Source organism: Podarcis muralis, chromosome 3 (genome assembly GCF_964188315.1).
Source record: "Podarcis muralis chromosome 3, rPodMur119.hap1.1, whole genome shotgun sequence".
Lineage (NCBI taxonomy): Eukaryota > Metazoa > Chordata > Lepidosauria > Squamata > Lacertidae > Podarcis > Podarcis muralis.
Window position 1 is genome coordinate 112081023 of NC_135657.1, and position 25037 is coordinate 112106059.

Genomic DNA, 25037 nt, shown 5'->3' on the forward strand with positions numbered 1-25037 from the left:
TGGAGTTACTTACATATATGAGGATCAGTGTCAAACAGAGACCAGTGGAGAAAGAATATGTGGCTCAGAAGGCAGGAGATCAGAACGGTATTGTAAGCCGGAAATAATTTTCTCAAATAACAATAAATGGCTGGGGGGGGGTGTTATCAAGAACTGTTCTTTCTTAGACCTCTTTCAGTACCAGTAGTAAGAATTGGCCTGAATGATTTTGTATGAAACAACTTCCAGAGTAGTAACCGCTGGAAGTGAAAACAAATCGTTTCAAATTGCCACACTATTATTTTAGACTTTATAGTGTGCAACTGACTTATTGTAGTGAAAAATGAACTCAAACCTGAGTGCAGCAGATTTTACCACATGCATTTTGCATAAATAGGACCAAATTTCAAACACCTGTGGGAGCACATAAAAAACTAATAAAAGGCCTGGGAAAATGTTTCACTACAACTGAGTACCCGGTCGTTTTTAAAAATGGTGAACTAGCTATTTTTGTGGATCTGCAATGCTAAATCTTTAAACGTTTTCTCACTTTCTTCAGCCCAGGCTAGAGAATCATGCAACGCTAAATTCGAAGTTTAAAAAATGTTTCCAAAATGAAAACTTGGTCACTGCTACCAGAAAACAAGGGGTACACAAGTTAGCCTTGTACAGAGCTTTGTCTAAACAGCTTTAAAAATAGAGCTGCAATCCTAAATACACTTAATGGGAAGTAAATTCCATTTTAGAGAGATGGGCTTACTTCTGAGCGAACATGCATAGGATTACACTGTTGGTGACTGTAAGCTTGTCAAAGTTGTTTCCAACTCTCCGAAGGTAAGACAAAACATGTCATACCACTGTACTTAAAAATCAAGCTGCTTTCATTTGGCTAAAAGTTGTTTTTGTACGCCATGAACTACCAAGTTTATGAACACTTTACAACCAGCTGTTCAAATTAAAATGATAGTAAAATCCAGCCCTCAGACTACAAAGTCATAAACTAGACCTCAACAGACTTTCCTTATTTATTTAAGAGAATCACATATTTTACTCAGATCTACCAATGACATTTCATTGGAGATAAATGATTTAGGAATCTTATCCAGGAGGAAAGCGGTATAGTGAAATAAATACACTGAACAGACCTGCCATCATATACGGCTTAAATGTTTTTATAAACTCTATGCAGCCAGTTTTGGTTAACCAAACTCTGCATTTGTAACACTATTGAGTACAGGGAATTTCTTACCTGAAACTCTGTTTCTGTGCTTCAGATCCACCAATCCAGAATGAATGGAAATTCGAATGGGGTTTCCTTTTCACACTTGTCTGTCAAAAGAGAGCAGCCAATCATCTTCAGCTTGGTGTATCTACTTCTTTTCTTGAACGAAATCCCAATATGCACTCCTAATGTTGTTAGAAAGACAAGGAAACCTGTACAGCTAGCAGGGTTCCGGTAGCCATTAAATCAGATGGGTCACCGGATTGGTGGATCTAAGACAAGAAACTACATTAAAGACAAGAAATTGTACTTCCTCATACCTGAGACAACCGATCCAGAGTAAATGACCTTGGTTATGCACTATGCATGCTGCTATGACATCTCAAACAACAGTACAGGCCTAAGGAAAGCATTAACTTCAATTTCAATAGGATAAAAAATGCTATTTCTCCTTAAAATATAAAGTACCTATAGATAATCTATGCCAGACCCACAAACTATAGCCAGGAATAAAAGAGTTAACCTGAGTGTGCTTATGGACTTTGGTGTGACAAGTATGATTTTTTATTTTTTTCTTCTTTGAAAGGGCATTCCTCTATGCCAAATCACAAATAACTCCTGAAATTTCCTTCTATTTCCCAATAGGCATTCTATATAGCGTTGCAGAAGATGGGGGCTACTGTTCAAGATACGCCAGCCCAAAGCTCCCTTGGGCTCATGGAACTAGTTTCTATGTTCTTTGGATCATAGCAAATTACAACTTTCTTATCACAATGTCATGTATGTACCCAAGGTGCTTGTATTAACCAATAACGCTTAAGACTGCATTAAGACATTGTGCCCATGATTTGACCCTACATCTAAAATCAGCTTAAGTAAAAGTGGCAACACTTATCTCTGGAAATTTAAAAAGGGAACAAAATGGCACCTTCAATAGAGAATGCAATCATTACACACTGTTATACATGGTAATAATGAAGGACGCAGTCCTATTGTATTTATTGACTCAGACAAACTAATTCTGTTTAACCTATAAAGTTTAATTTCCCAGTTTGCATGCAACCAGCTAGGCCTTGCTACCTGCCCTTGACAAGCCTTCTGGTGCTTATTTTTTCTTACTGCCAACACAAACCTCGCTTTTGATCAGGTGTGGGGAAACTCTGACCCTCCAGATATTGCTTATCTACAATTGCCATTAGCCACAGCAAGCAGGACAAATGGCATGGGAAAATGGAAGTTGTAGTTTGGCAATTTCTGGAGGGCCAAAGGTTCTCCAAACCTGGTTTAACTGAAAGACACACACACTTCAAGGCTACATTTCAATACAATGTAGGGTCAGCAGCTCTCAGTGCACTAGAAACCAATTGGTACAGCACAGGTCCTTGACAACTGTATCAGATTTAGCTCCCTTGTCGGATGCTGCTTAGATTATCCAGATATAAATGTTCACCAAATGCTTATTAGCGTGCTGCCCATGAAGATGACAAATGAAGCCTCATGGAAACTCCTTTGTCAGATACATCAACTCATGATGAAGGAAAAACATTGAAAAATAGCAGCTGCCACTCATTGCACTCTGTGCATAATCAATCATTTTAGGTACTCCTTAGCGATTAGGACAAAAGCCCGGTTTTTACATTCTGAAGCCTCTCCTAACAAGAGAACACTTGGAATGGAATATTTACAACAGAAGTACCATTGCAGATGAATTTGCACAACTAGCCACTCATAATCAACCAATATATGTGGGTTGATTTAAGTCACTAGTAAGATTAAGACAGAGCAGGTAAAGCACAAGACTGCATGGATGCTGGGTCACCAGAGGATCTGTTTAACCACATGATACATTTATTGTCAAAATTAAATACAGTTAGGAAACATGTTATGTCTTTGTTTTCTTCTTCCCACTATAAACTGCAGAGGGTCAAAAGCTCCACTGAATCCCATTCATGGAGAGGGAAACAGCACATTAAGTATGAAGAAGGTATGGAAAGAACGGCATCCCATCCACTCCCATACCTTTGCTAAGAAAGGAGTATGGAAACACATGGTTTTAATACATATTCCCCAATTTCTCAGTTACGTGAAGTATTCCCATCTGTGTTCATAGAAAGACACGTAGTTACCTTTATAAGGATACTGCAATTGAAACTTCCACATTTTATAACCTTTTGTCCAATAAATAAGCCTTGCTGGAAGGCATCTCATGACACACCAAGAAGAGATATTCATTCAAGTCTGCTGAAGATTCTCCGCAAACCCCATCAAGTCAAAATATGCAGTGTCTGCAAAAGTACAGCACTGCTGAATCAGACCACTGGTCTACATCCTGTCATCCTTTTTCTTACTGTCACCCATCAGTAGGGCCTGAAAGCAGCAGGTCTCCCCTGCTGTTGCCTCTAGCAACTGGTTTCATTTTCAATTCTTGGCAAATAAGAACAATCCTGCTGGATCAAGCCAAAGGCCCATTAGGACCTGAGTGCAATAGCACTCTCCCCACTTACAATTTTTAGCAACTGGTATTCAGAGATATACGCCTAAGATGCCTTTCATATGTGCTGGTCAGGAAGATTTGGGCATCACATGGCAGGACAGAGTCTCAAACAAAGATATGCTCTCCCAAGCACACATTCCTTGCATGTTCGCACTTCTGTCCCAGTGACATCTACGCTGCTTTGGTCATGTACACAGAATGGAAGATGGCAGGATCCCCAAGGACATGCTCTACAGGGAGCTGGCTTCCGTCACTAGGCCTGTGGCAGACCAACTCCTATAAAGATGTTTGCAAACTTGACATGAAGGCTGGCAACATTAACGCCGCCATGTGGGAATCCCTTGCTGATGATTGCAGTACCTGGAGACAGGCAGTCAGGTCGGGTATCCACAGCAGTGACCAAAGGAGGAATGACCACCGGAAGGAGCACAAACAGAAGGAACGCCATAGTGCACTTGTAGCAGGTAAACCAAAACACTTCCATCTGCCTCAATTGGTCTCTACAGTCACAACATGTGCTAAAACTCTTCATCGGCACTCTTCCATTGTCTCCAGAGACAGATGGATGCCAACTCATTCACTCAATGCCTCCGATACTGGATGTAGTACACAGACATCATGATTAGCAGCAATGAATAGTCTTAAACTTCATGAACTTGTCTAATCCCCTTTAAAAGCTGTCCAAGTTGATGGCCATCACTACATCTTGTGGCTGCAAATTTTATACTTTAACTTTGTGCTGTGTGAAGAACTTCCTTTTATCTGTCCTGAATTTTCCAACATTCAGCTTCATCGGTTAACCCTGGGTTTGAATATTTTGAAAGTAAGAGGGAAACATCTTCATATCAACCTTCTCTACTCTGGGCTGAATTTTATCTACCTCTATCACACTCTTTCCTGCTACAGCTTTTTTTTTTAAAAGCCCCAAATGATGCAGATAGCCTTCCATTATGAAGAAACTGCTCCAGCCCTGGATCATTTTGGTTACCTTCTTATGAATCTTTTCTGGCTCTACTATAACCTTATTGAGATACGGTGGCGACATCTGTACAGAGTATTCCAAGTGTGGCTGTGTCACAGATTTGTATATTATTATATTGGCAAAATTATTTTCAATCCCTTTTCTAATTCACCCTTTTCACAGCTGACGTACACTAAGTCCACATTTTCATTAAACTATCCACCATGGCTCCAATCAATATCTCTTCCCTGGTCAGTCACTGCCAGTTCAGACTCCACTGGCATACATGTGAAGTTAGAACTTTTTGATCCAATGAGCATCACATTATACTTCCTTACACTGAACCATATTTGCCATTTTAATGCCCACTCACCCAGTATGAATAAGTCCTTTTGGAGCAGCTTACAGCCCTTTTTCATTTTAAACACCTAGAAGGCACCAGTCACACTACAAATCCTTGGGAGATCTCACTTCATACATCATTCCATTGTGAGAACATTCTGTTTATACCTACTCTCTGCATCTTGGTCTTTTAAGAGACCTTCCTGAGAGGGTCTGTAGAATGACTGCTAAACTTAGTCAAAAGTTTCTGGAGAAGAACTTTATCAAAAGCTTTTTGGAATTCCAAGTACACAATGTCCACTAATTATTCACATGTTCTTGACACTCTCCAATAAAAATTTAGATACAACTTACCTTTTGGAACCCACACTCCTTCTTCTTCAGCAAAACTTGTAATCTTGGTAATCTTAACTTTAATAATGATTTCCACCAGTTTTCCTGGAACAAATGTTAAGCTAACCAGTCTCTAAATAGCCAAATCCTTTTTTTTTTTTAATGGTGTTACAATGCTAAATAGCAGTTATTAACCTGTCTAAGCTGTTTTTAATGTGACTAAAGCTCATGGCACTCATCACATTTTGTAACAGGAAATTCTGTAAAGCTAATTATTCATTCTGTGAAGCACTTGCTTTTTCCAATCCTGAATCTACTATCAATTAATCTCATTGGCTGATTCCAAATTTCTGTGTTACGAACAAGGAGAGAAATTCTCTGTCCTCTTTTTCCACATGATGCACAATTTTGTAAGCAAGCCATCTCCAACCCAGTGCCTTCCAGAATATTTGGACTACAACTCCCATCAGTTCCCTTACTTTGTTCTACTTCTTAAACTGTAAATAATGTAAACTTCTTAAACTGTAAATAATGTGAGGCACTGAATCTTTAAGAGCCAAATGTATAAAGAAACAGTACTTCCTAGGGATAGTCACCTGAAAAAAGTTAAAAGCTTTGATTTTAGATCACCAAATATTATTGGTATTGTACACATTCATAATTTTACTAATTAATTTCATAAAACTATACATATCTATAAATGGTAAAATTTCAGTGGAGAAGCAAGTACAGAAGAAAATTTTCATTCCCACTTCACTGGTTATGACCAAGCATCTCATTGATTTCACTGAAACATACTTTCAGTAAGCATGCCTATGGTTGTAGGCTAACCTGAACTTATACTCACCCCCTCCATAGCTCCACCAACCATTTGCAACAAGGAGTCTGCCGAGGTGCAATGAAGTGTAGCATCTATAATTTGCAACGTAACAAGTAACCATGTTGCTACTTGTTTAAGCAGGGAAAGTGTTTAAGCAGAGAAATGCCAAACACAGTGAAGTTGACAGGCAGTATGTTCAGGACAGACAAGTGGCATTTCTTTGAATTTAACTTGCAGAACTCACTAACACCAAGTGCAATTAGGCTGCAATCATAATTCCACTTACCTGGGACTTGCTTCTGAGTGGATGCAGTGAGGATTGCACTGATAGACAACTTAAAAATCCAAATCATGGAGGATAGCCATTGTGCTACTAGCTGATAAAACTAATCAGAACATCCAAATCAGTGACAGCATACACCTACAATAGAGGCAGGGAACAAACAGAAGCAATCTCCCTCATGCCTCCTCAAGGACTCCCTGAAAGGAGACTGATCCAGAATGGCACTTCTGTTTGAGATTTAAAAATTAACGGTATAACTTCCATCTCAGATAAATATAACAGTGAGACTATTTTGCCCATCATATCTGCAGTGATTACTAAAACAACAACCAGGTACTACTATAAACCACAGGTGCCTAATACACAGAAGAACAGCTTTGCTTGAGCAATCCAGTCATAATTTTAAAAGCAAAAGTATTTCTGTACAGTACATTTTTTTAATTTATCTCACTCCATGGCATGCATGGTTACCGTCAAAATTATTATTAAAATACATCACTTTCCCCCATAGATTTCTGGGATACTTTGAATTTCTATATCAGGCTGTCCTGTCTATTGCAGCATCCATAGGTCCTGAATGAGTCTCAATAAGTCTCACTTTCATTGCCTCATACTAATGCATATTACTCCAACTTAAGTTGTTTTATGTCTGAGCAAGAGTTAAGCTGAATTTTTAATTGTAACAAAAAAAATGAAACGTGGACTAAGTTGCCATATCACATAATTTTAAATGTGGTCATCATAGGTGTGGTTAAGTTTTGCTGTAATACAAAACCTGAATTAGAACTTACTAGGACGTGGAAATTTATCACCGCCACCCTCACTTAACTTTTAACAGAGACCAAGAAAATTAAGCCACTGATGGAGACTTCGCAACATTGTTTTGTCTAGAAATTCAAGTAATAGCTTGTCACATCTACTTATCCAAAATAGAGATAGCAATAAAAGAAGATCCATCCTTACTCTCAGGTACACATCATGATTAACATCAATTATCTTTATACTAGACTACCTGCAAACCCCACATGGGATTAGCTGTTAACAGCCAATCATTAAAAAATTGGTACAGAATGCTGCAGCCAGCTTTTTGCTAGCATGTTGTAAAAAGGCAACACTGTTTCCAGAATTTGAGAAACCCACAAAATGGCAGACTAGCCGTAAATTGTTTTTTGCAACTATCAGCTCTTTCTGATAGTTTTAACTATGCTGCTATTCACTGACATACAATGTACAAGAACAAAGTATTATGTAGGTTTGGTCTTTGAAAGTAACTCCTTTCTGGTTACTGGCAAAACAATTTTCTCGCCAATGCTGGACAGACAGAAAGATAGGAGGAGGATGGAGACGGGTACACGGAAGAAGGCATGTCAGTTATGGTTTTTCATTTGTTTAAACATTTGTTAATTACACTCTTGCTGGGCAACAACCTTCAACTGATTTAGAGACACACAGAAAAGTAAGAACTTCATATAATGTTCATTTTACATATATTCCCAAAGCTCTCCTTCTCCCCAACCTTATTTCATACAGATAGCAAGATGTTCAAGATGGCAAAGACTTGTGAAACATACAGAAAAACTAAGGTCATATTACTGTCATTGAATTCTGTTGAATTTCGGTCCTGAGAAAATGGAAATATGCTCTGCTACAGTCTGTTCATTTTCACTATTTGCTAAAGTATATAATAATGGAAATTACGAAATTGCAATGCAATCTTCAACAAGTGCACTTCTGTTCACGCAATGGGACTTTTCCTTCCTCTCCTCCATCCCGCAATCCCCACATCTCCTTCAGATCTGCTCCAGAGGGCTGGGGGACCATTCAGAGCAGATTTTGGGGGTATAGAGAGAGGGCTTCAGAGGGACGACATAGAAATTGCAACTTTGTTCTGCTTATGCACAGACAATGGGTAAAAACCAGTACATTTTCTTGCTACAGTTAAAACGCCTTCATGCAGAATTGCAACCTAACAGAATATGGAGGGAAATTTAAAATTAATGGAAATATATAGGCTACTGCAAGCTATGGCAAATATACAAGTGAAAAACAATATTGCATAGGATTTGCTGAATGACAACAAAAACTGAATATGGTATAGCCATTGATTAAAGATCTGGAAACAAGAAAATTAATGAAAAAGAATGCTTAGCAGAAATCAAGACCGTCATAACATCAACTACTCAGTTCATTAAACATATGGGAAAAAATACTCGCCCTATTTTAAGTACAGACAAATCCCACTTTGCACACATTCAAGACATGCATGACCCCTGACACATGCACCGTTTTTGGCCCTGGAACAAGGTGAGGCAGGCTTATGCCTACCTGCTGATGCACGCAATGACCAAGAACACAATCCCTGTGCAAATGGGGACGTGCCTGGAGTCCTCTATCAAGCTTGGGGCCGCTTTGATTCATAGTTGCTCTTGTGTGGCAGTCCAATACACTAAGGACCATCTGCATGCAAAAACAAACTACCATGTAGAGATCAACATCCGGTCTCATATATAATAAGAGTGGCACAATATGGTACAAAAATCTTTTACCTAGGTCTCCAGTAATCACTGCCACATGAATTCTACATACCGATTCTCATCATGCACATGACCAACACAATCAGCTTGATGGGAGTGTTAGGGAAATGAATCTAAAAGGTAAAGTAAAGGTAAAGGGACCCCTGACCATTATGTCCAGTCGTGACCGACTCTGGGGTTGCGGTGCTCATCTCGCTTTACTGGCCGAGGGAGGCGGTGTACAGCTTCCGGGTCATGTGGCCAGCATGACTAATCTGCTTCTGGCGAACCAGAGCAGCACATGGAAACGCCGTTTACCTTCCTGCCGGAGCGGTGCCTATTTATCTACCTGCACTTTGATGTGCTTTTGAACTGCTAGGTTGGCAGAATCTAGGCCCTAGTTAATGTGCAGTAGCTACAGTTATTATTTTCCTAAATATACTGATTGTTACTGTCTTTTCCCATTTTGACTCATTTTTGTATGCTCTACATACATTACAAAACAATGCTTATGCTGCGTTGTTTCTGTGTACGCATCCACTGGGAGCTGAGCATTCTCAGTGTCTAGATTTTATTTTAGATATAACTTAGATTAGTTTAGTATTTAGCTCAATCAAAATATTGGCCACATATAATTGGACTTCCCTTCCCCTCAGAAATCTGCTGACCTTTGAGGCAGTCCAGCACATTTGAAAGTTTCTTGATCGCTCTCTCTACCTAAGCAAATACAGCAGGCACTCAAGTTTGATAACCAAGCATTCTTTATTTCCTGATGGGCTGGGTAGCAACAAATCACAAGTGCCTCTGCTGGGACTATAAGGAGTGCAAGATCAGGAAATGGGAAATAGCCCAAGCATCATTGTGGGGATCTCTAGGACAAACTCTTTTTGATAGGAAGAGCACCAGGTGACAAAGGAGCAAAACTCACTCACCCAGCTCACATTTTCTAACTGGAGAGGCTCTAGGCAGTGAATGGGATTCACTTGGATAAGAACACTACAGAAATGCAATTCTTAAGACATATGTGAAAGAGAGGGGGAGAAAGCAAGATTAATGTTTAAGCAATTCTTCTGCTGTTTATTGGTAGACCGGGAGGGCAGGTGAAAGAGAAGCTGCATGTACAAGACCAGCCACAGTTGAAAACACCAATGTTTGGTGATCTACCTAGGTAGTTCGTATGCTTGATTTTGCAGGTCAGATGGAATTTCCATGTATATTTGCATTATCCCTCTCATATATAATAAATGTTTTAAAAACTCTAAAAACCATTAATCTAAAAAACCCCTCAGAGGTTTCCTTCCTTTGCTTTGCTAGAAAGTAAGCTTAAGAACAAAAATAATGTTGATTTTAATTATAAACATCTGTAAAAGTAATTAATCAAAGAGTCATCTCCCTCTCTCCCAAAAAAATCTTTCACCTTAAAGTCAACAGACAACAAACAAATGCACTATAAATAAGTTGGTATAGAAACAAATCATATCTGAACATCAGGTTCAAAATGCTTGCTTTTCACCTTTCTAAAATCCAAAGACAGTAAAACAATGGATGATATCTAATGTTAGTCACAGATCAGGGCCACTGAAATTAATGGACTTCACATCATGTCCATCGATTTCAATGCGTTTACTCCAAGCATGAAAATATTGGAGATCACCACAAGCCTATAATTTTTGACACTTTTAGAATACAGTCATACCTTGGGTTAGATGTGCTTCAGGTTGAGCGTTTTCAAGTTACACTCTGCAGCGACCCAGAAGTAACAGAGCGTGTTACTTCCGGGTTTCGCCACTTGCGCAGACATTCAAAATGACGTCAGCGCATGTGCGGAAGAGGCAAACCGTGACCCACGCAGTCGTGTCTTACGTTTTACTCAGGATGCGAACGGGGCTCCGGAATGGATCCCATTCGCATCCAAAGGTACCACTGAAATAACTTGAATGCTTAAGATTAACAATGGCAAAATTAAGCCACCTGGAATTGGCTGCTTGATTCATCACACCTGTCTATGCTAATTTTACAGTGCACGTTTTCACAGAGGCGCTTTTTAGAAAAAGTACTGCTATGTTATCAAAACTGAAGAGCAGCAGTCAACAACAACACCACGCTGTCAAAGTTCAAACACTTCAACAAATTATTCTTCATATTGATGATTCAATTACTGAAAGTAAATGCTGCAGCCATCTGACAAACTCACTGAAGACTGAAAAAAACAATGCCTTGATCCAGTGTCACATTTCATATTACAAAAAGAGCTTTCGACCTGCCGTCCAAGACAAATGCAGAGTCTGTTTGAGTACCTTACCTATCTTAATGTTTTCTTTCATCGTTCTGATTTTGAACTCCCACACCAAATATCCAGTCAAGAGTTGAAAGAAATTATACCCAAAAGAAGCAAGTGGGGGAAATCTGCTCCAAGAACACCACAAAAATGTGGCTGTGCTTACAGGAAATATCTATGTAGTGCAAGTTTGATCCGCACTACAACATACTACCCTAAAATTCAACATACTACCCTATAATTCAGTTCACTTATTTTGAATCTGCAATGCTGTTTGTGAGTACTTATTTTACACATTTTTTTTCTTTGAGTTGTCAAACAGCTATGACTTCCCGGATATAATGTGCAAAAAGGACTATTAAGGTTTCCAGAGCAGGACAGAGAACTTCCTCCTCCCTATGGCACTGTCATGACTCACTTACTGGGATTTCCTCATTCTCCTAACATTTAGTAGCATATCTGGATGGGGTGGGGGTTGCGCCAGTACAGAATTTCTTGGGAGTGGAAAAAAAGCTATTACCCAGCAATGAAACCCAGTTTGTCTAGTTGGTTTCCAGGCTGCTCCAGATGGGAGGGTTGCTGTCCAGAAAACAGACTGGACCTTATAAGGTAACCACTGCAAGTTGTTGTACTAGTACACCGATCCCAATGGGTGAGAAAGGCCAGGATAAAAAAGTCACCTGTATTAGGATTCAGTCCCTCCCATCCACCTTGCCACAGCCTTCTGGAAGGGAAAGGTGCTAGCTTGTTTCACTCAAGTCACATCAGAGGACATACAGTGGTGCCTCGCAAGACGAAAAGAATCCGTTCCGCGATTCTCTTCGTCTAGCGGTTTTTTCGTCTTGCGAAGCAACCCTATTAGCGGCTAAGCGGATTAGCGCTATTAGCGGTTTAGCGGCTATTAAAGGCTTAGCGGCTTAGCTGCTAAAAGGCTATTAGCAGCTTAGAAAAAGGGGGGGAGCGGGAAAAAAACGCAAGACTTGCAAGACATTTTCGTCTTGCGAAGCAAGCCCATAGGGAAAATCTTCTTGCGAAGCAACTCAAAAACGGAAAACCCTTTCGTCTAGCGGGTTTTCCGTCTTGCGAGGCATTCGTCTTGCGGGGCACCACTGTAGTTTAAGAGCAGCTCTCGAAAGCATTAAGATACAGATCTTTCCTAGTCCTAAAATCATTTTAATAATGATGCTAGACACCGAATCTTGTACTCTGTGGGTGCAAAGCAAGTGCTCTACTGCTACTATAGCACAGTGACCACCACTAATGGATTAAGAAATACAAGAACACACAACCATAATATTACTGTAATGTTTGGCCATGATTAGAATTCTTAAGACAGAGTTTACATGTTTCCTAAAACTCGCAGTTTGCTTGTCAGCTTAAATAAATCTCAACTGCTGTCAAAACCCAACTGTAGCAAAGCGCAGTGTTTAGTGTCAACAACTCAGTAAAATGTTCATTACAGAGAAGGCTACATAAAATATACATATAATTCATAGCACTCTCCTGATCATTGCCAAGTCACTTCACCATTCTTATTTTTAAAAAATGCTTCTACGTAACCACATTTTTTTCTTTGAGTTGTCAAACAGCTATGACTTCCCGGATATAATGTGCAAAAAGGACTATTAAGGTTTTCAGAGCAGGACAGAGAACTTCCTCCGCCCTATGGCATATCTTCAACCACCTCGAATCCCCGTGGCGGGGTGCGCTCCCGCTGCTCGGTCCCAGCGCCTGCCAACCTAGCAGTTCGAAAGCACCCCCGGGTGCAAGTAGATAAATAGGGACCGCTTACCAGTGGGAAGGTAAACGGCGTTCCGTGTGCTGCGCTGGCTCGCCAGATGCAGCTTTGTCACGCTGGCCACGTGACCCGGAAGTGTCTGCGGACAGCGCTGGCCCCCGGCCTCTTGAGTGAGATGGGCGCACAACCCCAGAGTCTGTCAAGACTGGCCCGTACGGGCAGGGGTACCTTTACCTTTACCTTTAACCACATTTTACTATTGGGCCTTTGGGTTTGTTACAGCAATGTTACCCTCTTCATTTTCCATGTGGCCATTTTATCTGCTATGTGCTTTTCCAACAATGTAGAATTGAGCAGTCTTGCCCTTGCACTTCACTAAATTATATTGCTTCTATAAAACAAATGGTTCTACTGAGGAAAATACAGTACATTAATGTAAAATGAAGATAAACAAATTTAACATTCTACATTTATTCTGCACACTTTCTTAAGTCCATAAAAGGAGCTTCTGCTTTAGTATTGACACAAAAAGGAAACAAAATTTCCAAGAAAAAATAAACAAATAAGCACATTCTTCACGTTATCAACCATGTTTGTATATATGACAACAGGAAAGTGACTAAAAATGTAATAATCAGGTACTGGCCCCAGTTTAATAGCTCCAGAACATATGTGAAGGGTTGTCCCCAACACAGAGACAAATGGAAAGTTTCTTTATACACCTTTCCCTGACAAAGAATGACTGCAACTTCTTTGGTTGTGATCCATACTTGAACTCACAAAACCCAAACTGATCTCCAGGGAATCTCCATCAGCAAAGGCAGATTTGTAAGATAACAAATTTCATTGTTTTGTATAAACATTATTCCACTCAAAACAGATTTCTTTTAAAGCCCTTTCATTATTATGTTAATTGTAAAACGAACAAAAAACCTCCAACTTCAATGTTCAGAAGGTGTATAGCTGACATTAAGGACTCATATTTACAAGGATCTGAGCAAAACTAACACCTTCTGTGTCTGCCTCTGGACATAGAAATGTTGCACAAGGGCTGGGAGCGAGCTCCATAGTATGTTGAGCACGCCACATTTCAGACCACTGCATATTGCGCATATACAACACAGCTCCACAATATCCCATGGCAGACACTTTTTGGCTAAAAGTGTCAAAGTGTTGCTTGCTTACGAGTCTTTTGCATTAAAAAACAAACAAACAAACAAAACTCAAAGTACCAAAATAAATAAGTTCGTAAGCAAGAAGAACACTAGCTTGCTATCTTTCTACGAAGGTAGAGCATCCAAGACAAATGTACTAAGGCTATCAACTGATACAAAGGATTTAAAATCAATTCAGCATCACCATCTTAATGTTTATATGACCAATTTTAATTAGCCAATTACAATTGAAAGTGCACACAATCAACAACATTCAATAAAGGTACTCTAAAGGAAGAGGTCAGCATCTCTTGAAGATGGTCACTTATGATTATGAAATCCTAAGTTACCACACTGCAAGGGGGAGGGGGACACCCGCCATCTTTAGCCAGCACATCTGTGCAAGCCTCTCTGCATGGCAAGTAGGCCACTGTTGTCCACCCCAACAATGATCTTTTTCGGAGGGGTGAGAGAAGTGGCCAAATCGAACCCGCTAGCTGTTCAATTGCCCTGATTGATTGATCAAAGCTTTGCAGTCCCAAGGAGCCTGGAAGCTGAAATGTACACACAGCAACAGCCCAAGCGCATCGCCCCTCCAAACCATGCCCCTTGCTTTGTGAAACTGGGCTCTTAAGCTGCGAGAGACAACTTGGCTCGCAAATGTCACCTTCAGCATATTCTCTCTCTCTCTTTTTTAGGGGGTGAGGAGCGACACATGTACCCAGAGGCCTTTCACCTGCGCGGATGCCCAACACCTTGCGTGGCTTTTGTCCTGGTTGCTCGGGACAGTAATAATAATAATAATTATAATAATGATTTAATAATAATTTTTATTATTTGGACCCATCTGACTGACTGGGTTGCCCCCAACCACTCTGGGTGGCTTACAACAGGGGAGGAGGGAGGCGAAACACCCTGGGTGTAGAGGTCTGGGTGGTGGGGAAAAGAAGAGGAGCCAAAAGGGGCCGATCTCTCCCCACCCCCACCTTCCCCAGCTGACACATAACGGGCAGCGGCGAAAGGCGGCTTTCCGAGGATCCCTTTTGCGAATGAAAGAGCAGCAGAGAAAGAAACCAGGCCTGGAAGTGCGAGGCCGGCCGGCCGGCCGGCCCCCTCCTCCTCCTCCTCCTCCCCCCCTCGCTCCCCACTGCGGGGACGAAAGAAAAGGAAGGAGGGAGCGGAGGATGCGCAGGCGAAACCCGAGGCCTACAAAGACCAGCTCCCACCGCGCCGGCGCCTCCCGTTCCTTCTCTTTTCTGGTTCCCACCTCGCCCCTCCCCCCCCCGCCCGGTTGTGGCGTCTCCTCCCCTCGCGAGGCCTCGCCCGCCTCTCTGGGGCCTGAGGGAAGAAGGCGGCAGAAAAGGGCTCCGGCGTCGGTTTCGGCCCCCTCATACTCACCATCAACTCGATGGTCTTGTCCTCGATCACCGACTCCGGCTCCATGGCGGCGGCGGCGGCGGGAATGGCGGCGGCAGCGGCTCCTCCTCGGCGGCGGCTGAGGAGAGAAAAGCCCGTATCGACCCCCCCACCTTTTCCTTTTCCCTCAGAGGAGGAGGAGGCCGGCTGCCGATAGATCGACCGACTGACCCGCCGCCGCCTCCTCGGCCGCGCGCCCGGAAGAGGAAGTGACGCAGCAGGCCGACGCGGCGCGCGGGCGGGCGAACGTTAGCAACGGCGGCGACCGTTTCCCTCTCAGTAGCCGCGTCGGAACCGCCGTCGCGACCAAGGGTGGGGGGAGGAGGAGGAGGAGGAGAGGCACTACGGCTCCCGACAGGCTTTGCGCCGGCCGGCGGGAAAAAGAACCACAAGCCCCGGCATGCATAGCGCCGAGGTGGGGAGTGCTTCGCGCTCCTCGCGGCGGAGCGGCTAAAGGGACTACGTTTCCCGGCATGCAAAACGGTGGCGAGGAGGGGTTCTTTTGCCCCCCAACGGCGGATTATTTTATTTTTTTTAAAAGAACTGGCTCGAAGGAACGTGCTGCGCCTTTGCTTCTTCCCAGCTGCCCGGGGCGAGGCCCTTTTTGGCGGTCCCGGTTGCTGCCGGCGACGGGGGGGGGGGGGAAGCAGGCCTAGGCCGCTGGCGCCGAGAGCGCAGGCGCAGCGGAGCTGCCTCATGGCGCCTCAGGCCGCTGTTTCCTCACAAAAGGCTCCGTCGTGGGTGCCTTTACCTCAGGCGTGAGGGCGGCGAGGGCCCCACGTTGGTATATGGCAGCGCGAGAGGGTGGGGGCGGCTATTCTCTTTAATATTATTGCTATTATTGTTTATTACATTGGTATACCGCCCACCTTCCGTAATTTACCGTAAATCTCGGGGCGGTTCTAAGCATAATTATTCTGTGTATGTTTATCGGTTCACTTAATTCATTTACATTCATCCTCACAGGACTGTTTGCAGCATAAGCCTGTGGGGATAGTTATTCTCCCATGAAAATGGGGACATCCTATTCCATAATAATACGTATAATTTTATTATTTATATTCCACCCATTCCACTGGGTTGCCCCAGCCACTCTGGGGAGCTTCCAGCATATATAAAACATAACATAACATATTTTTAATGCTTTATTATGTTTTTTTATATATGTTGTGCTACAGGTATTCTCCCATAAAATAGGGAGAATCTTAATAATGATTAATAATAATAATAATATGATAATAATATTATGATTAATAATAATCATAATAATTTTATTACTTATACCCTGCCCATCTGACTAGGTTGCCACAGCCACTCTGGGTAGCTTCCAACACATATAAAAAACAGAATAAAACATTCAATTTCTTTAAAAATTCCCTACGCAGGGCTGCCGTCAGACATCTAATATACTGTAGTCCCTTATCTCCTTGACTCAAGGGTCGCAAAACTGCATACCCTCTGATGCAGCAGAAGAATCTTTTATTTTCATCAGCCACTACCCATAGCAATAAAATAAAATATAATATGAAGATAGAGGTGGAGGTAAAAACTATAGGAAATATATTTTGGGGGTTTACATCAATAATAAAATAATAGCTCTTATTCTAATTTCCCCCAGTTTGCAGTTTTTGTTGTCACCTGATCGTCTTGATCTGCTAAAAGAAAGGACACAATAGCAATGGTTGAGCAACCCGTCATGGACAATAGTAGAGGGGTAATAACCTCACTCCTCAAATCTATAGAGTGCAAGCCAGAAGCACATTAGCCACTGACTCAATACTGCCATCTCCACATGGACGTAACCGTTTTTCCAGTGGAATTTTTTGAAATCAACCCTCAAATACAGCCTCAATCTTGCGAAATGAAAGCGCATCTGTATTTTGCAAACAGGGTGCCAAAGTGTCAGAATGACCAGGTGGAAAATAATCATGCCATGGACAAAATTTCCTTATTGTGGCCAGATTATTTTGTTGCTCGATATCATATAGGCGCTGTCTAATTAAATTATTTGCTTTACCCTCCAGTGAAAATATGAATGTCCTAAGGGAAAGTGGGATGTTCCAGGATCAGATCAGAAACTGAGACGGCTTCTGTAAATCCAGAACTGTCCCTGGAAAATAGGGTCACTTGGGAGGGTCTGGAAGTGGCCCAGGGTGGGTTGCTCCACAGCAAGAGTTGGGTATATGCCCTTTGTACATCACCCTCATTAATCAAATTTAAATACTTCAGCGGAAGTTCACAGGGCGGTTTACAGCATAAAAAACTGAAATGAAAATATCCAATGCATAACACAATGGCAACGTGAAACAGCGATTCCAATCCTGTTTTATAGGCCCCAAAAGAACAAGAAGAGCTCCAGTGGATCAGGCCACATTCCAGCATCATGTTCTCAAGAGCAGCCAGCCAGAGTTTCTCTGCATAGTTTACCAAAAAATCTTAAAAGAAAAAGACGTCACAACTGAAATTGGCACAGCGATCCCTAGGCAGCGTTTTCCTAACCTTGTTCTTGCCTGGAGTAATGCCAGGCAACCAAAAGAAGGAAGTACATCTACTAAAACGCTGGTTTTCACCTGGGGTGGGGGGTGTCCTGATCCAAGATGAGTCACGACCGGACCACTACCAAATGGTAGAAGATTAATAAATGTGTCTCCAAATACATGTTTGGGTTAAAAGCGACTTCTGGGTCTGAAAATATCTGTTCTAAAAAATGGGCTGAAGTGGCAATCAATATAGCACTGAAAATCATTTCTTATACATTTTTTCAGAGTGGTATCTGCAATGAAGCATAATTTGTGTCAACTCATTATTTTCTCAGATTTCATGAACCTTTTGCCCAGATTTTCTAATGGTGCATTTAGGAGAACTCTGGAATCTGAACCATTCACCAGGCTGGCCCAGTGCACTGTAAACAGTCAACTTGCGTTGACTTTAGTGTGACAAGAAAAATGCTGCGGAAATCTCCATATTGGGAAGAAGAAGAAGAAAAAGTGGCCTAGCCCTCTCCTGGTGAAGGTGGATTTATCAAAATAAGGAGGAAGTGAACTGGACAGTGTTGTCCTCTAACATGGAGTGCAAAAGCAGCCCTATCGCCATCAAATGTATGGTAAAAAAAATAAGAAAAGGGTCTCAATATTTGTGCTATATGTCAGGTCCAGGGTCTGAAAAGGTTGAAGGTGACTGGCATGAGTCATGCTTCTTAAGGTCTTTGGCAGGAGGAACTTCAGAGATGCCACACCATAAAGGTCTTCCCTTTGCACTATAAGGGAGCAAGGGGAGGAGTCTCACATATTAAGTAGTCTTCTGTTACCTGGTCCAATTATGATACACATACACACTTGAAATGAATCAAGAAAAGAGTATTGTCATCTACTACCATACAGGAAACTTGTCATTCACTTGTGCTTCTGCATTCATAATATCCATCTTTGTTTTTGTTGTTTTTTCGTGTCCATCTCTTCATGACCCCATGGACCAGAGCACTCCAGGCACTCTTGTCTTCCACTGAATATCAAACTATAGACTGCTAAAATGTTAATCCACAAGCCGTTCTAGGACATGGATCTGCCCACAAGTGAGAGCCACATCTCACTTGCAAGTTTTTCTCGAAACAGTTACTGAAACTAAAACTACCATGTCTGACTCATCCTTAGTTTGCAAAAACAACAGAACCACCTTACAGGGAGGCAGTTCCCAGCATCATTGGTCCATAACAGAGCTGGAATTTAAACCTGGGTAGCCACATTTCCCATATCTGCTTCTCCCGTCACCCTGCCTGTATCCTAAGATCTGATGGAGGTCGTTTGTTTGTCTCTGCACAAACTCTGACTCAGTTTGCATGTCGCTCTGTGCCAACCCATGTCTCCCAAAGAGGCAATTGAGGTTCCTTTGCTCCACCCCAGATCATTTTGCTGCTGTGCAGTACTGAGCTAAGCTGTGGTTTGGCTTAGTGTGTCATTCAAACCCAGGCTCAATCTTAGCTCTCCTAGACAACTCCCAGACTGTAAACCGGGTCAGCAACCTAAGGCTAAGGTTGTTTAAACCTAAGGGCATGGTAGACCAGAAAGTGTTAAAGAAGGATAGAACTTTGTTTATGTATGCTACTACAGCAGCAAGAATTCTCATCGCAAAGCATTGGAAGACACCAGATTTACCCACGCTGGAAGAATGGCAGACGCAGTTGATGGACTACATGGAACTGGCTGAAATGACTGGCAGAATCCGAGATTTGGGAGAGGAAATAATGGAGGAGGACTGGAAAAAATTTAAGGACTATTTGCAAAAACATTATAAGTTGTATGAATGTTAAGAATGTGTACGATTAGGAAACTCTTGCTTCAGCAACTTGAATAGGTGAATTGGAAACTAAGTTATAAGAAAGATGAGGTGGACAACATGAAGTAACCATACTATGTTTATTTTTAAGGTACAAATAACTGAGATACAGTACTTTACATTTAGAAACATAGTATTTGAAAGATACAGTAAGACATGAAATAAGGTAACAAATTGCTGATGTTTTAATTGCAAAGAACGCAGGATTCGGAAGATGTGGGGAAGTCCGATTGGAACGGTTAAAGTACTTTGGAAAGTTGGTGTTTATGTATTCTTTTTTTTTTCCCTTTACTTTTTACTTTTTATTTCTGTAAATTTCTGGCTATTTGAAAGAAAATCTAATATTTTTTTTTTTTAAATAAACCTAAGGGGTTGTTTAACCGGCCCATGGACCCCTGACGCCCGCTTGGTCAGCTCCCGTGCGCCGCACTAAACTGGCACGGAGCAGAGCGGGGACCGCCTTCAATGATGCTGGCCAGCTTCCCATTGGCTGCAGGAAGCTCCTGCAGCCAGTGGGAAGCTGCACATGAACTTTGCTGACCCCGCCAGTGTAAACCATAGGACAAGCCTTGGTTACAGCGGAGAGAGCTAAACCATGAGCCCACATTCAGATGACACTCTTAAGCAAAACCATGTATTGGTTCAGTACAGAACAGAAGCAGAATGAACTGGGAAGAGCAAAGCAGCCTACCAGTGCTATTTTTCTAGAAAAACCAAACCCACCATGAACACCTCCCTTTTTCTCTTAGAATGGCAATGGCACACACCTGAGAGGTGCCGGAACTGTGTTCCGCTGAGTTCCGGCTGAACAAAAGCCCTGCTCCTAACTTTTAGGCCCTGTTCACATGATTCTTTTCCAGACACTGTGATTAATATGGTTATAGCTTGTTCATCGTTTTTATTTAGAATATTTGTGTTTCAGGGCATCTGCACACAAGGAGAAAATTACATTATGGATGGAGTTCGTTGGTATTTTAAGACAGAATCACATGACTGAGTAAAGTTAAATCAGTTCTCCCTTCAGTTTCAAAAGAACATGCTTTTTCCAAAAGAAAAAGCAACAACCCCCAAGGCAACAAAGAGTAACAGTAAGTTTGCTTTTAAAAAAGGAGAACCTTTTTCCATATCTACTCTGGCAATTGAAATTACTATGGACCGTTTTGGGTCCATATTCAATGACTATTTGATATTATCCACCTGTTTTTCAACTTCACATTTAATCTAAACTAAAACATTTTTAGATATCCACTGCTATTCTTAGTTGCACTAAATCCCTAAAATGTTACATTAATTTTTGTTCCCTGACATGATGAATGGCTGAACTACCCCCAATTTGCCATTATAAGCCTGCGATGAATCCTGTGCACACTTAGCTTGGAGTAAATACTACTTAATTCAATATAGCCTGCTTCTGAGAAGACATGCATAGGATGGTGCTATCGAAAGAGGAGATTAAGATCCACGTCATAAAAATATTTCATGTTATGAAGGAATTCTAGTTGTACTCTGTGGAATATTATTGTGTACATAATATTATTCTACAGTTGTAGTATATTATTGTCTAATATACCATGAGCATCACAGCTGCTGTGATCTGATGTATCTGATTCAGAACAGGGGGAGGGGAGCACTTTCTATAGAAAAAAAATGTAGGTTAGAATTTAATTAACATCCTTTTATGATTTTTGCCAAGTGTAAATGGTTCTTCCTGGTTATTACAATGACTCCTTTGCCCAAATCAATGGCCCATCAAATTCAGAGCCCTTCCTTTGTGCAAGTCTTGGTAGCTAAACCTGCCACCCAGAGTGTTCCTGCTTATTTCTTTGTTAGAGATGTAATCCTATTACCTATGAAGTTCCTGCAGGAAATTACTTCCAGAGGCGTAGCCATGTTAGTCTGTTATAACAGAAAGAAAAGAGAGTCTTGTGCTACCTTAAAGACTAAAAAATTATTATGGTGCCATAAGCTTTCATGGACCAGAGACCCCTTCAGATGCGCCAGACAATAGCTTATGCCACAATAAATTCATTAGTCTTTAAGGTACCACAAGGCTCTTCATTGTTCAAGAAATTACTTTACATCTTAGACGATCAAGTAACGCTGGGGCTCCCTGAGAACTGAGGTCTGGAGTTAGCTAAAAATTATGTCACCCCTCCCTTATTTAATCTTTTTCTTTCTTTCAAGTTTGTCCCATGACTTTGGGCTTTGATCTGTTTTGTAATTTGCTTTTGACTAGTCTAGAATTTATCTGATCCCAGGTGTCCATTTTGAATTTGTAGGTCAGAGAGTCTGTCTGGGGAGAGCTAATTCTTACTGAATTGTTTGATTTCAATTCTTTTACAAAAGCAACTAAAGGTCTCTGCAGCTTGCCTGTGCACTGACTGCCATCAGTGCCCAGGCAAAGTTTTACTTTGTTTTGTATGCTTTTCTGTTTTTTCAGTGTCTGAATTCTGCACCGATAATCAATTTGTTTAAAAGAGATTCCACTGGTGGTTATAACTTTAGCAACGTTCAGTGATGTTCCATCTGTCAGTATGTTTAAAATATTGTGCGGATAATAATAACTGCTGTGAATTTACACAGCACACTCATCCATCCTATATATCTGTTCTCCATGCTTGGCCAAGGTTTGAATGAAAATGGGGGTTTTCACCACTGAGCTTGTGGGCAGGGTTGCCAACCAACTCTTCAACATCTCCATGGTAGAGTAGAGAGACCACTTGCCAGTCTCTCAGTATGATTGCTGGTGACCTCTTCTGAGCTACCCTACCAACACAGAGTTGGTAAAGGAATAGGATTCCCCAGGAGAATTCAGCCCAGTGGTTTTAAATACCCCTAGCTTAGACCTGGTCTATGCATGTAGCATAATGAGGTGGTAGAAACTTGAGGGGCCTGTACCATGGATGACACAACCTTGATGGCAGAAAGTAAGGAGGAATTAAAGAACCTTTTAATGAGGGTGAAAGAGGAGAGCGCAAAATATGGTCTGAAGCTCAACATCAAAAAAACGAAGATCAAGGCCACTGCGCCCATCACCTCCTGGCAAATAGAAGGGGAAGAAATGGAGGCAGTGAGAGATTTTACTTTCTTGGGCTCCCTGATCACTGCAGATGGTGACAGCAGTCACAAAATTAAAAGACGCCTGCTTCTTGGGAGGAAAGCAATGACAAACATAGACAGCATCTTAAAAAGCAGAGATATCACCATGCCAACAAAGGTCCATATAGTTAAAGCTATGGTTTTCCCAGTAGTGATGTATGGAAGTGAGCTGGACCATAAAGAAGGCTGATCGCTGAAGAATTTATGCTTTTGAATTATGATGCTGGAGGAGACTCTTGAGAGTCCCATGGACTGCAAGAAGATCAAACCTCTCCATTCTGAAGGAAATCAGCCCTGAGTGCTGACTGGAAGGACAGATTGTGAAGCTGAGGCTCCAATACTTTGGCCACCTCATGAGAAGAGAAGACTCCCTGGAAAAGACCCTGATGTTGGGAAAGATGGAGGGCACATGAAGAAGGGGACGACAGAGGATGAGATGGTTGGACAGTGTTCTCGAAGCTATGAACATGAGTTTGACGAATTTGGGAGGCAGTGGAAGACAGGAGTGCCTGGCTTGCTCTGGTCTATGGGGTCATGAAGAGTCGGACACGACTAAACGACTAAACAACAACAACAACAACCATGGACTGTGCCACTATGCATGGGATGCCTTTATTGGTTGTAAAATATTTCCTGCCAAAGTGGGGTGTGGGAAAGAACCGTAGCCTGGCATATCGGGGAGAAAGGCTCGAATCCTGCTCAATCAGTGCTGTGCTAATTTGATACTTACACAGGAATTGTGTGGTTTCCACCACCACCCCATTGTTTACATAAGGGAACATTCAGAAACCCTCCAGTAGAGATGGGGGAGAAATCAATCCAGTTTGTATTTAAAGGTGAACATACCTAGTTCACATTTTCTGGAAAAGCATGCGAACCGAAACACAGCCGGCCTTTGAAATTTGCACTTTTGAATTTTGCAATGCAATTCTCCCCCCAACTAATGTCCACATAAGAGCATATACTAAAGTGTACGTATAAATAATAATAATAATAATAATAATAGGAAGAATAATAATAATTGATATTTATATACCGCCCTTATCTTCCAAGGAGCTGAAGGTGGTGCACATGGTTCTTCTCTTCCCCATTTCATCCTCACAACAACCCTGTGAGGTAGGTTAGGCTAAGAGATAGTGACTGGCCCAAGGTTACTCCCAGTGGACTTCATGGCTGAGTTGGGATTCAAACTCTGCGCTCCCAGGTCCTAGTCCAACATTCTCACCATTACGTCACAATGGCTTGTGAAAGTAACATACTAGTGAAACACGTTAGGGAAAGCAACATACAAAACATGATTCATGGACTGATTTGCAAAAGGCAAAACTGCAGACAAAAACGTGTATATTAGTAGGAATTCACGCTAAGAGGTTTATGAGGGTGTTTAAAAAAAATCACAAAGGATTATGGAGAACTGACTTTGGCTGGAAAAATTAGAACCTTGGAGAAACTGAAAACGACAGATTCTCCCATCCCTATGCTCCAGAGCCCAGCAGTTTAAGTGGGACAGTCCGTTCTAACATTTTGCTAATGAACGCCCATGTCAAGGGCACCAGAAACTTGCTTCCCCTGGTGCTGGGAGTTTTGCAGAGATCTTTTCATCTTGGTTAAGTATCGATGGAATACTCCCGGATGAAAGAGGAAGGGACCCATTGAGCAAAGCACACTCACCAGGAAATTCTGACACACAGATTGACAGCAGGGTTGTGGCAGACGGGCCCCATCCGATCTCGAAAGCTGCAAAGTGCATTGTTAGCAGAGACTTGTTTTCCCAAACGCCCGTCAGCTAACATAGCTGTCGGCTCCTGCTCCCAGCCTGCTAGTCATGATCCTTTATCCGTTCCATCAGTGTGATGTAGGCTGACAGCTTGAACTTGCTCTCCGATGGGCCCTGGCAGTGAGAGAAGCTGTTGGATGGATTGGTGCATTCATAAGCATAGGGAGAGAAGCCGGTGGCAATTAAAAGTTCAGGTGCTACGATGAACGGCCAAGGTCACTCGGGAGGAAATGTGATGCTGTCGACATAGCAAGTGCTGATCGCCTCAAGAGTTGCCAGAGATGGCTGGCAGATAT

The 25037-nt window shown here is 41.9% G+C and overlaps 1 protein-coding gene across 4 annotated transcripts in view; it reads right to left on the reverse strand.

Annotated features, from left to right (window-relative positions):
• Positions 1–15697, reverse strand: part of FBXW11 (F-box and WD repeat domain containing 11) — an 87205-nt gene extending 71508 nt beyond the window's left edge. For 2 of the 4 annotated variants that reach the window (XM_028722167.2, XM_028722164.2), the window contains exons 1-2: positions 15516–15692; positions 1229–1308 (exon numbers count right to left, since the gene is read on the reverse strand). Coding sequence is in view for 2 of the 4 variants with exons in the window: in XM_028722163.2 (XP_028577996.1) it covers positions 15516–15560 (45 nt within the window). In the remaining 2 variants the exon portion in view is untranslated. Of the gene's footprint in view, positions 1–1228; positions 1309–15515 lie in introns of all 4 variants that reach the window. The other 2 variants (XM_028722163.2, XM_028722166.2) reach the window with 2 other exon arrangements.
• Positions 15698–25037: the final 9340 nt, after the last annotated feature.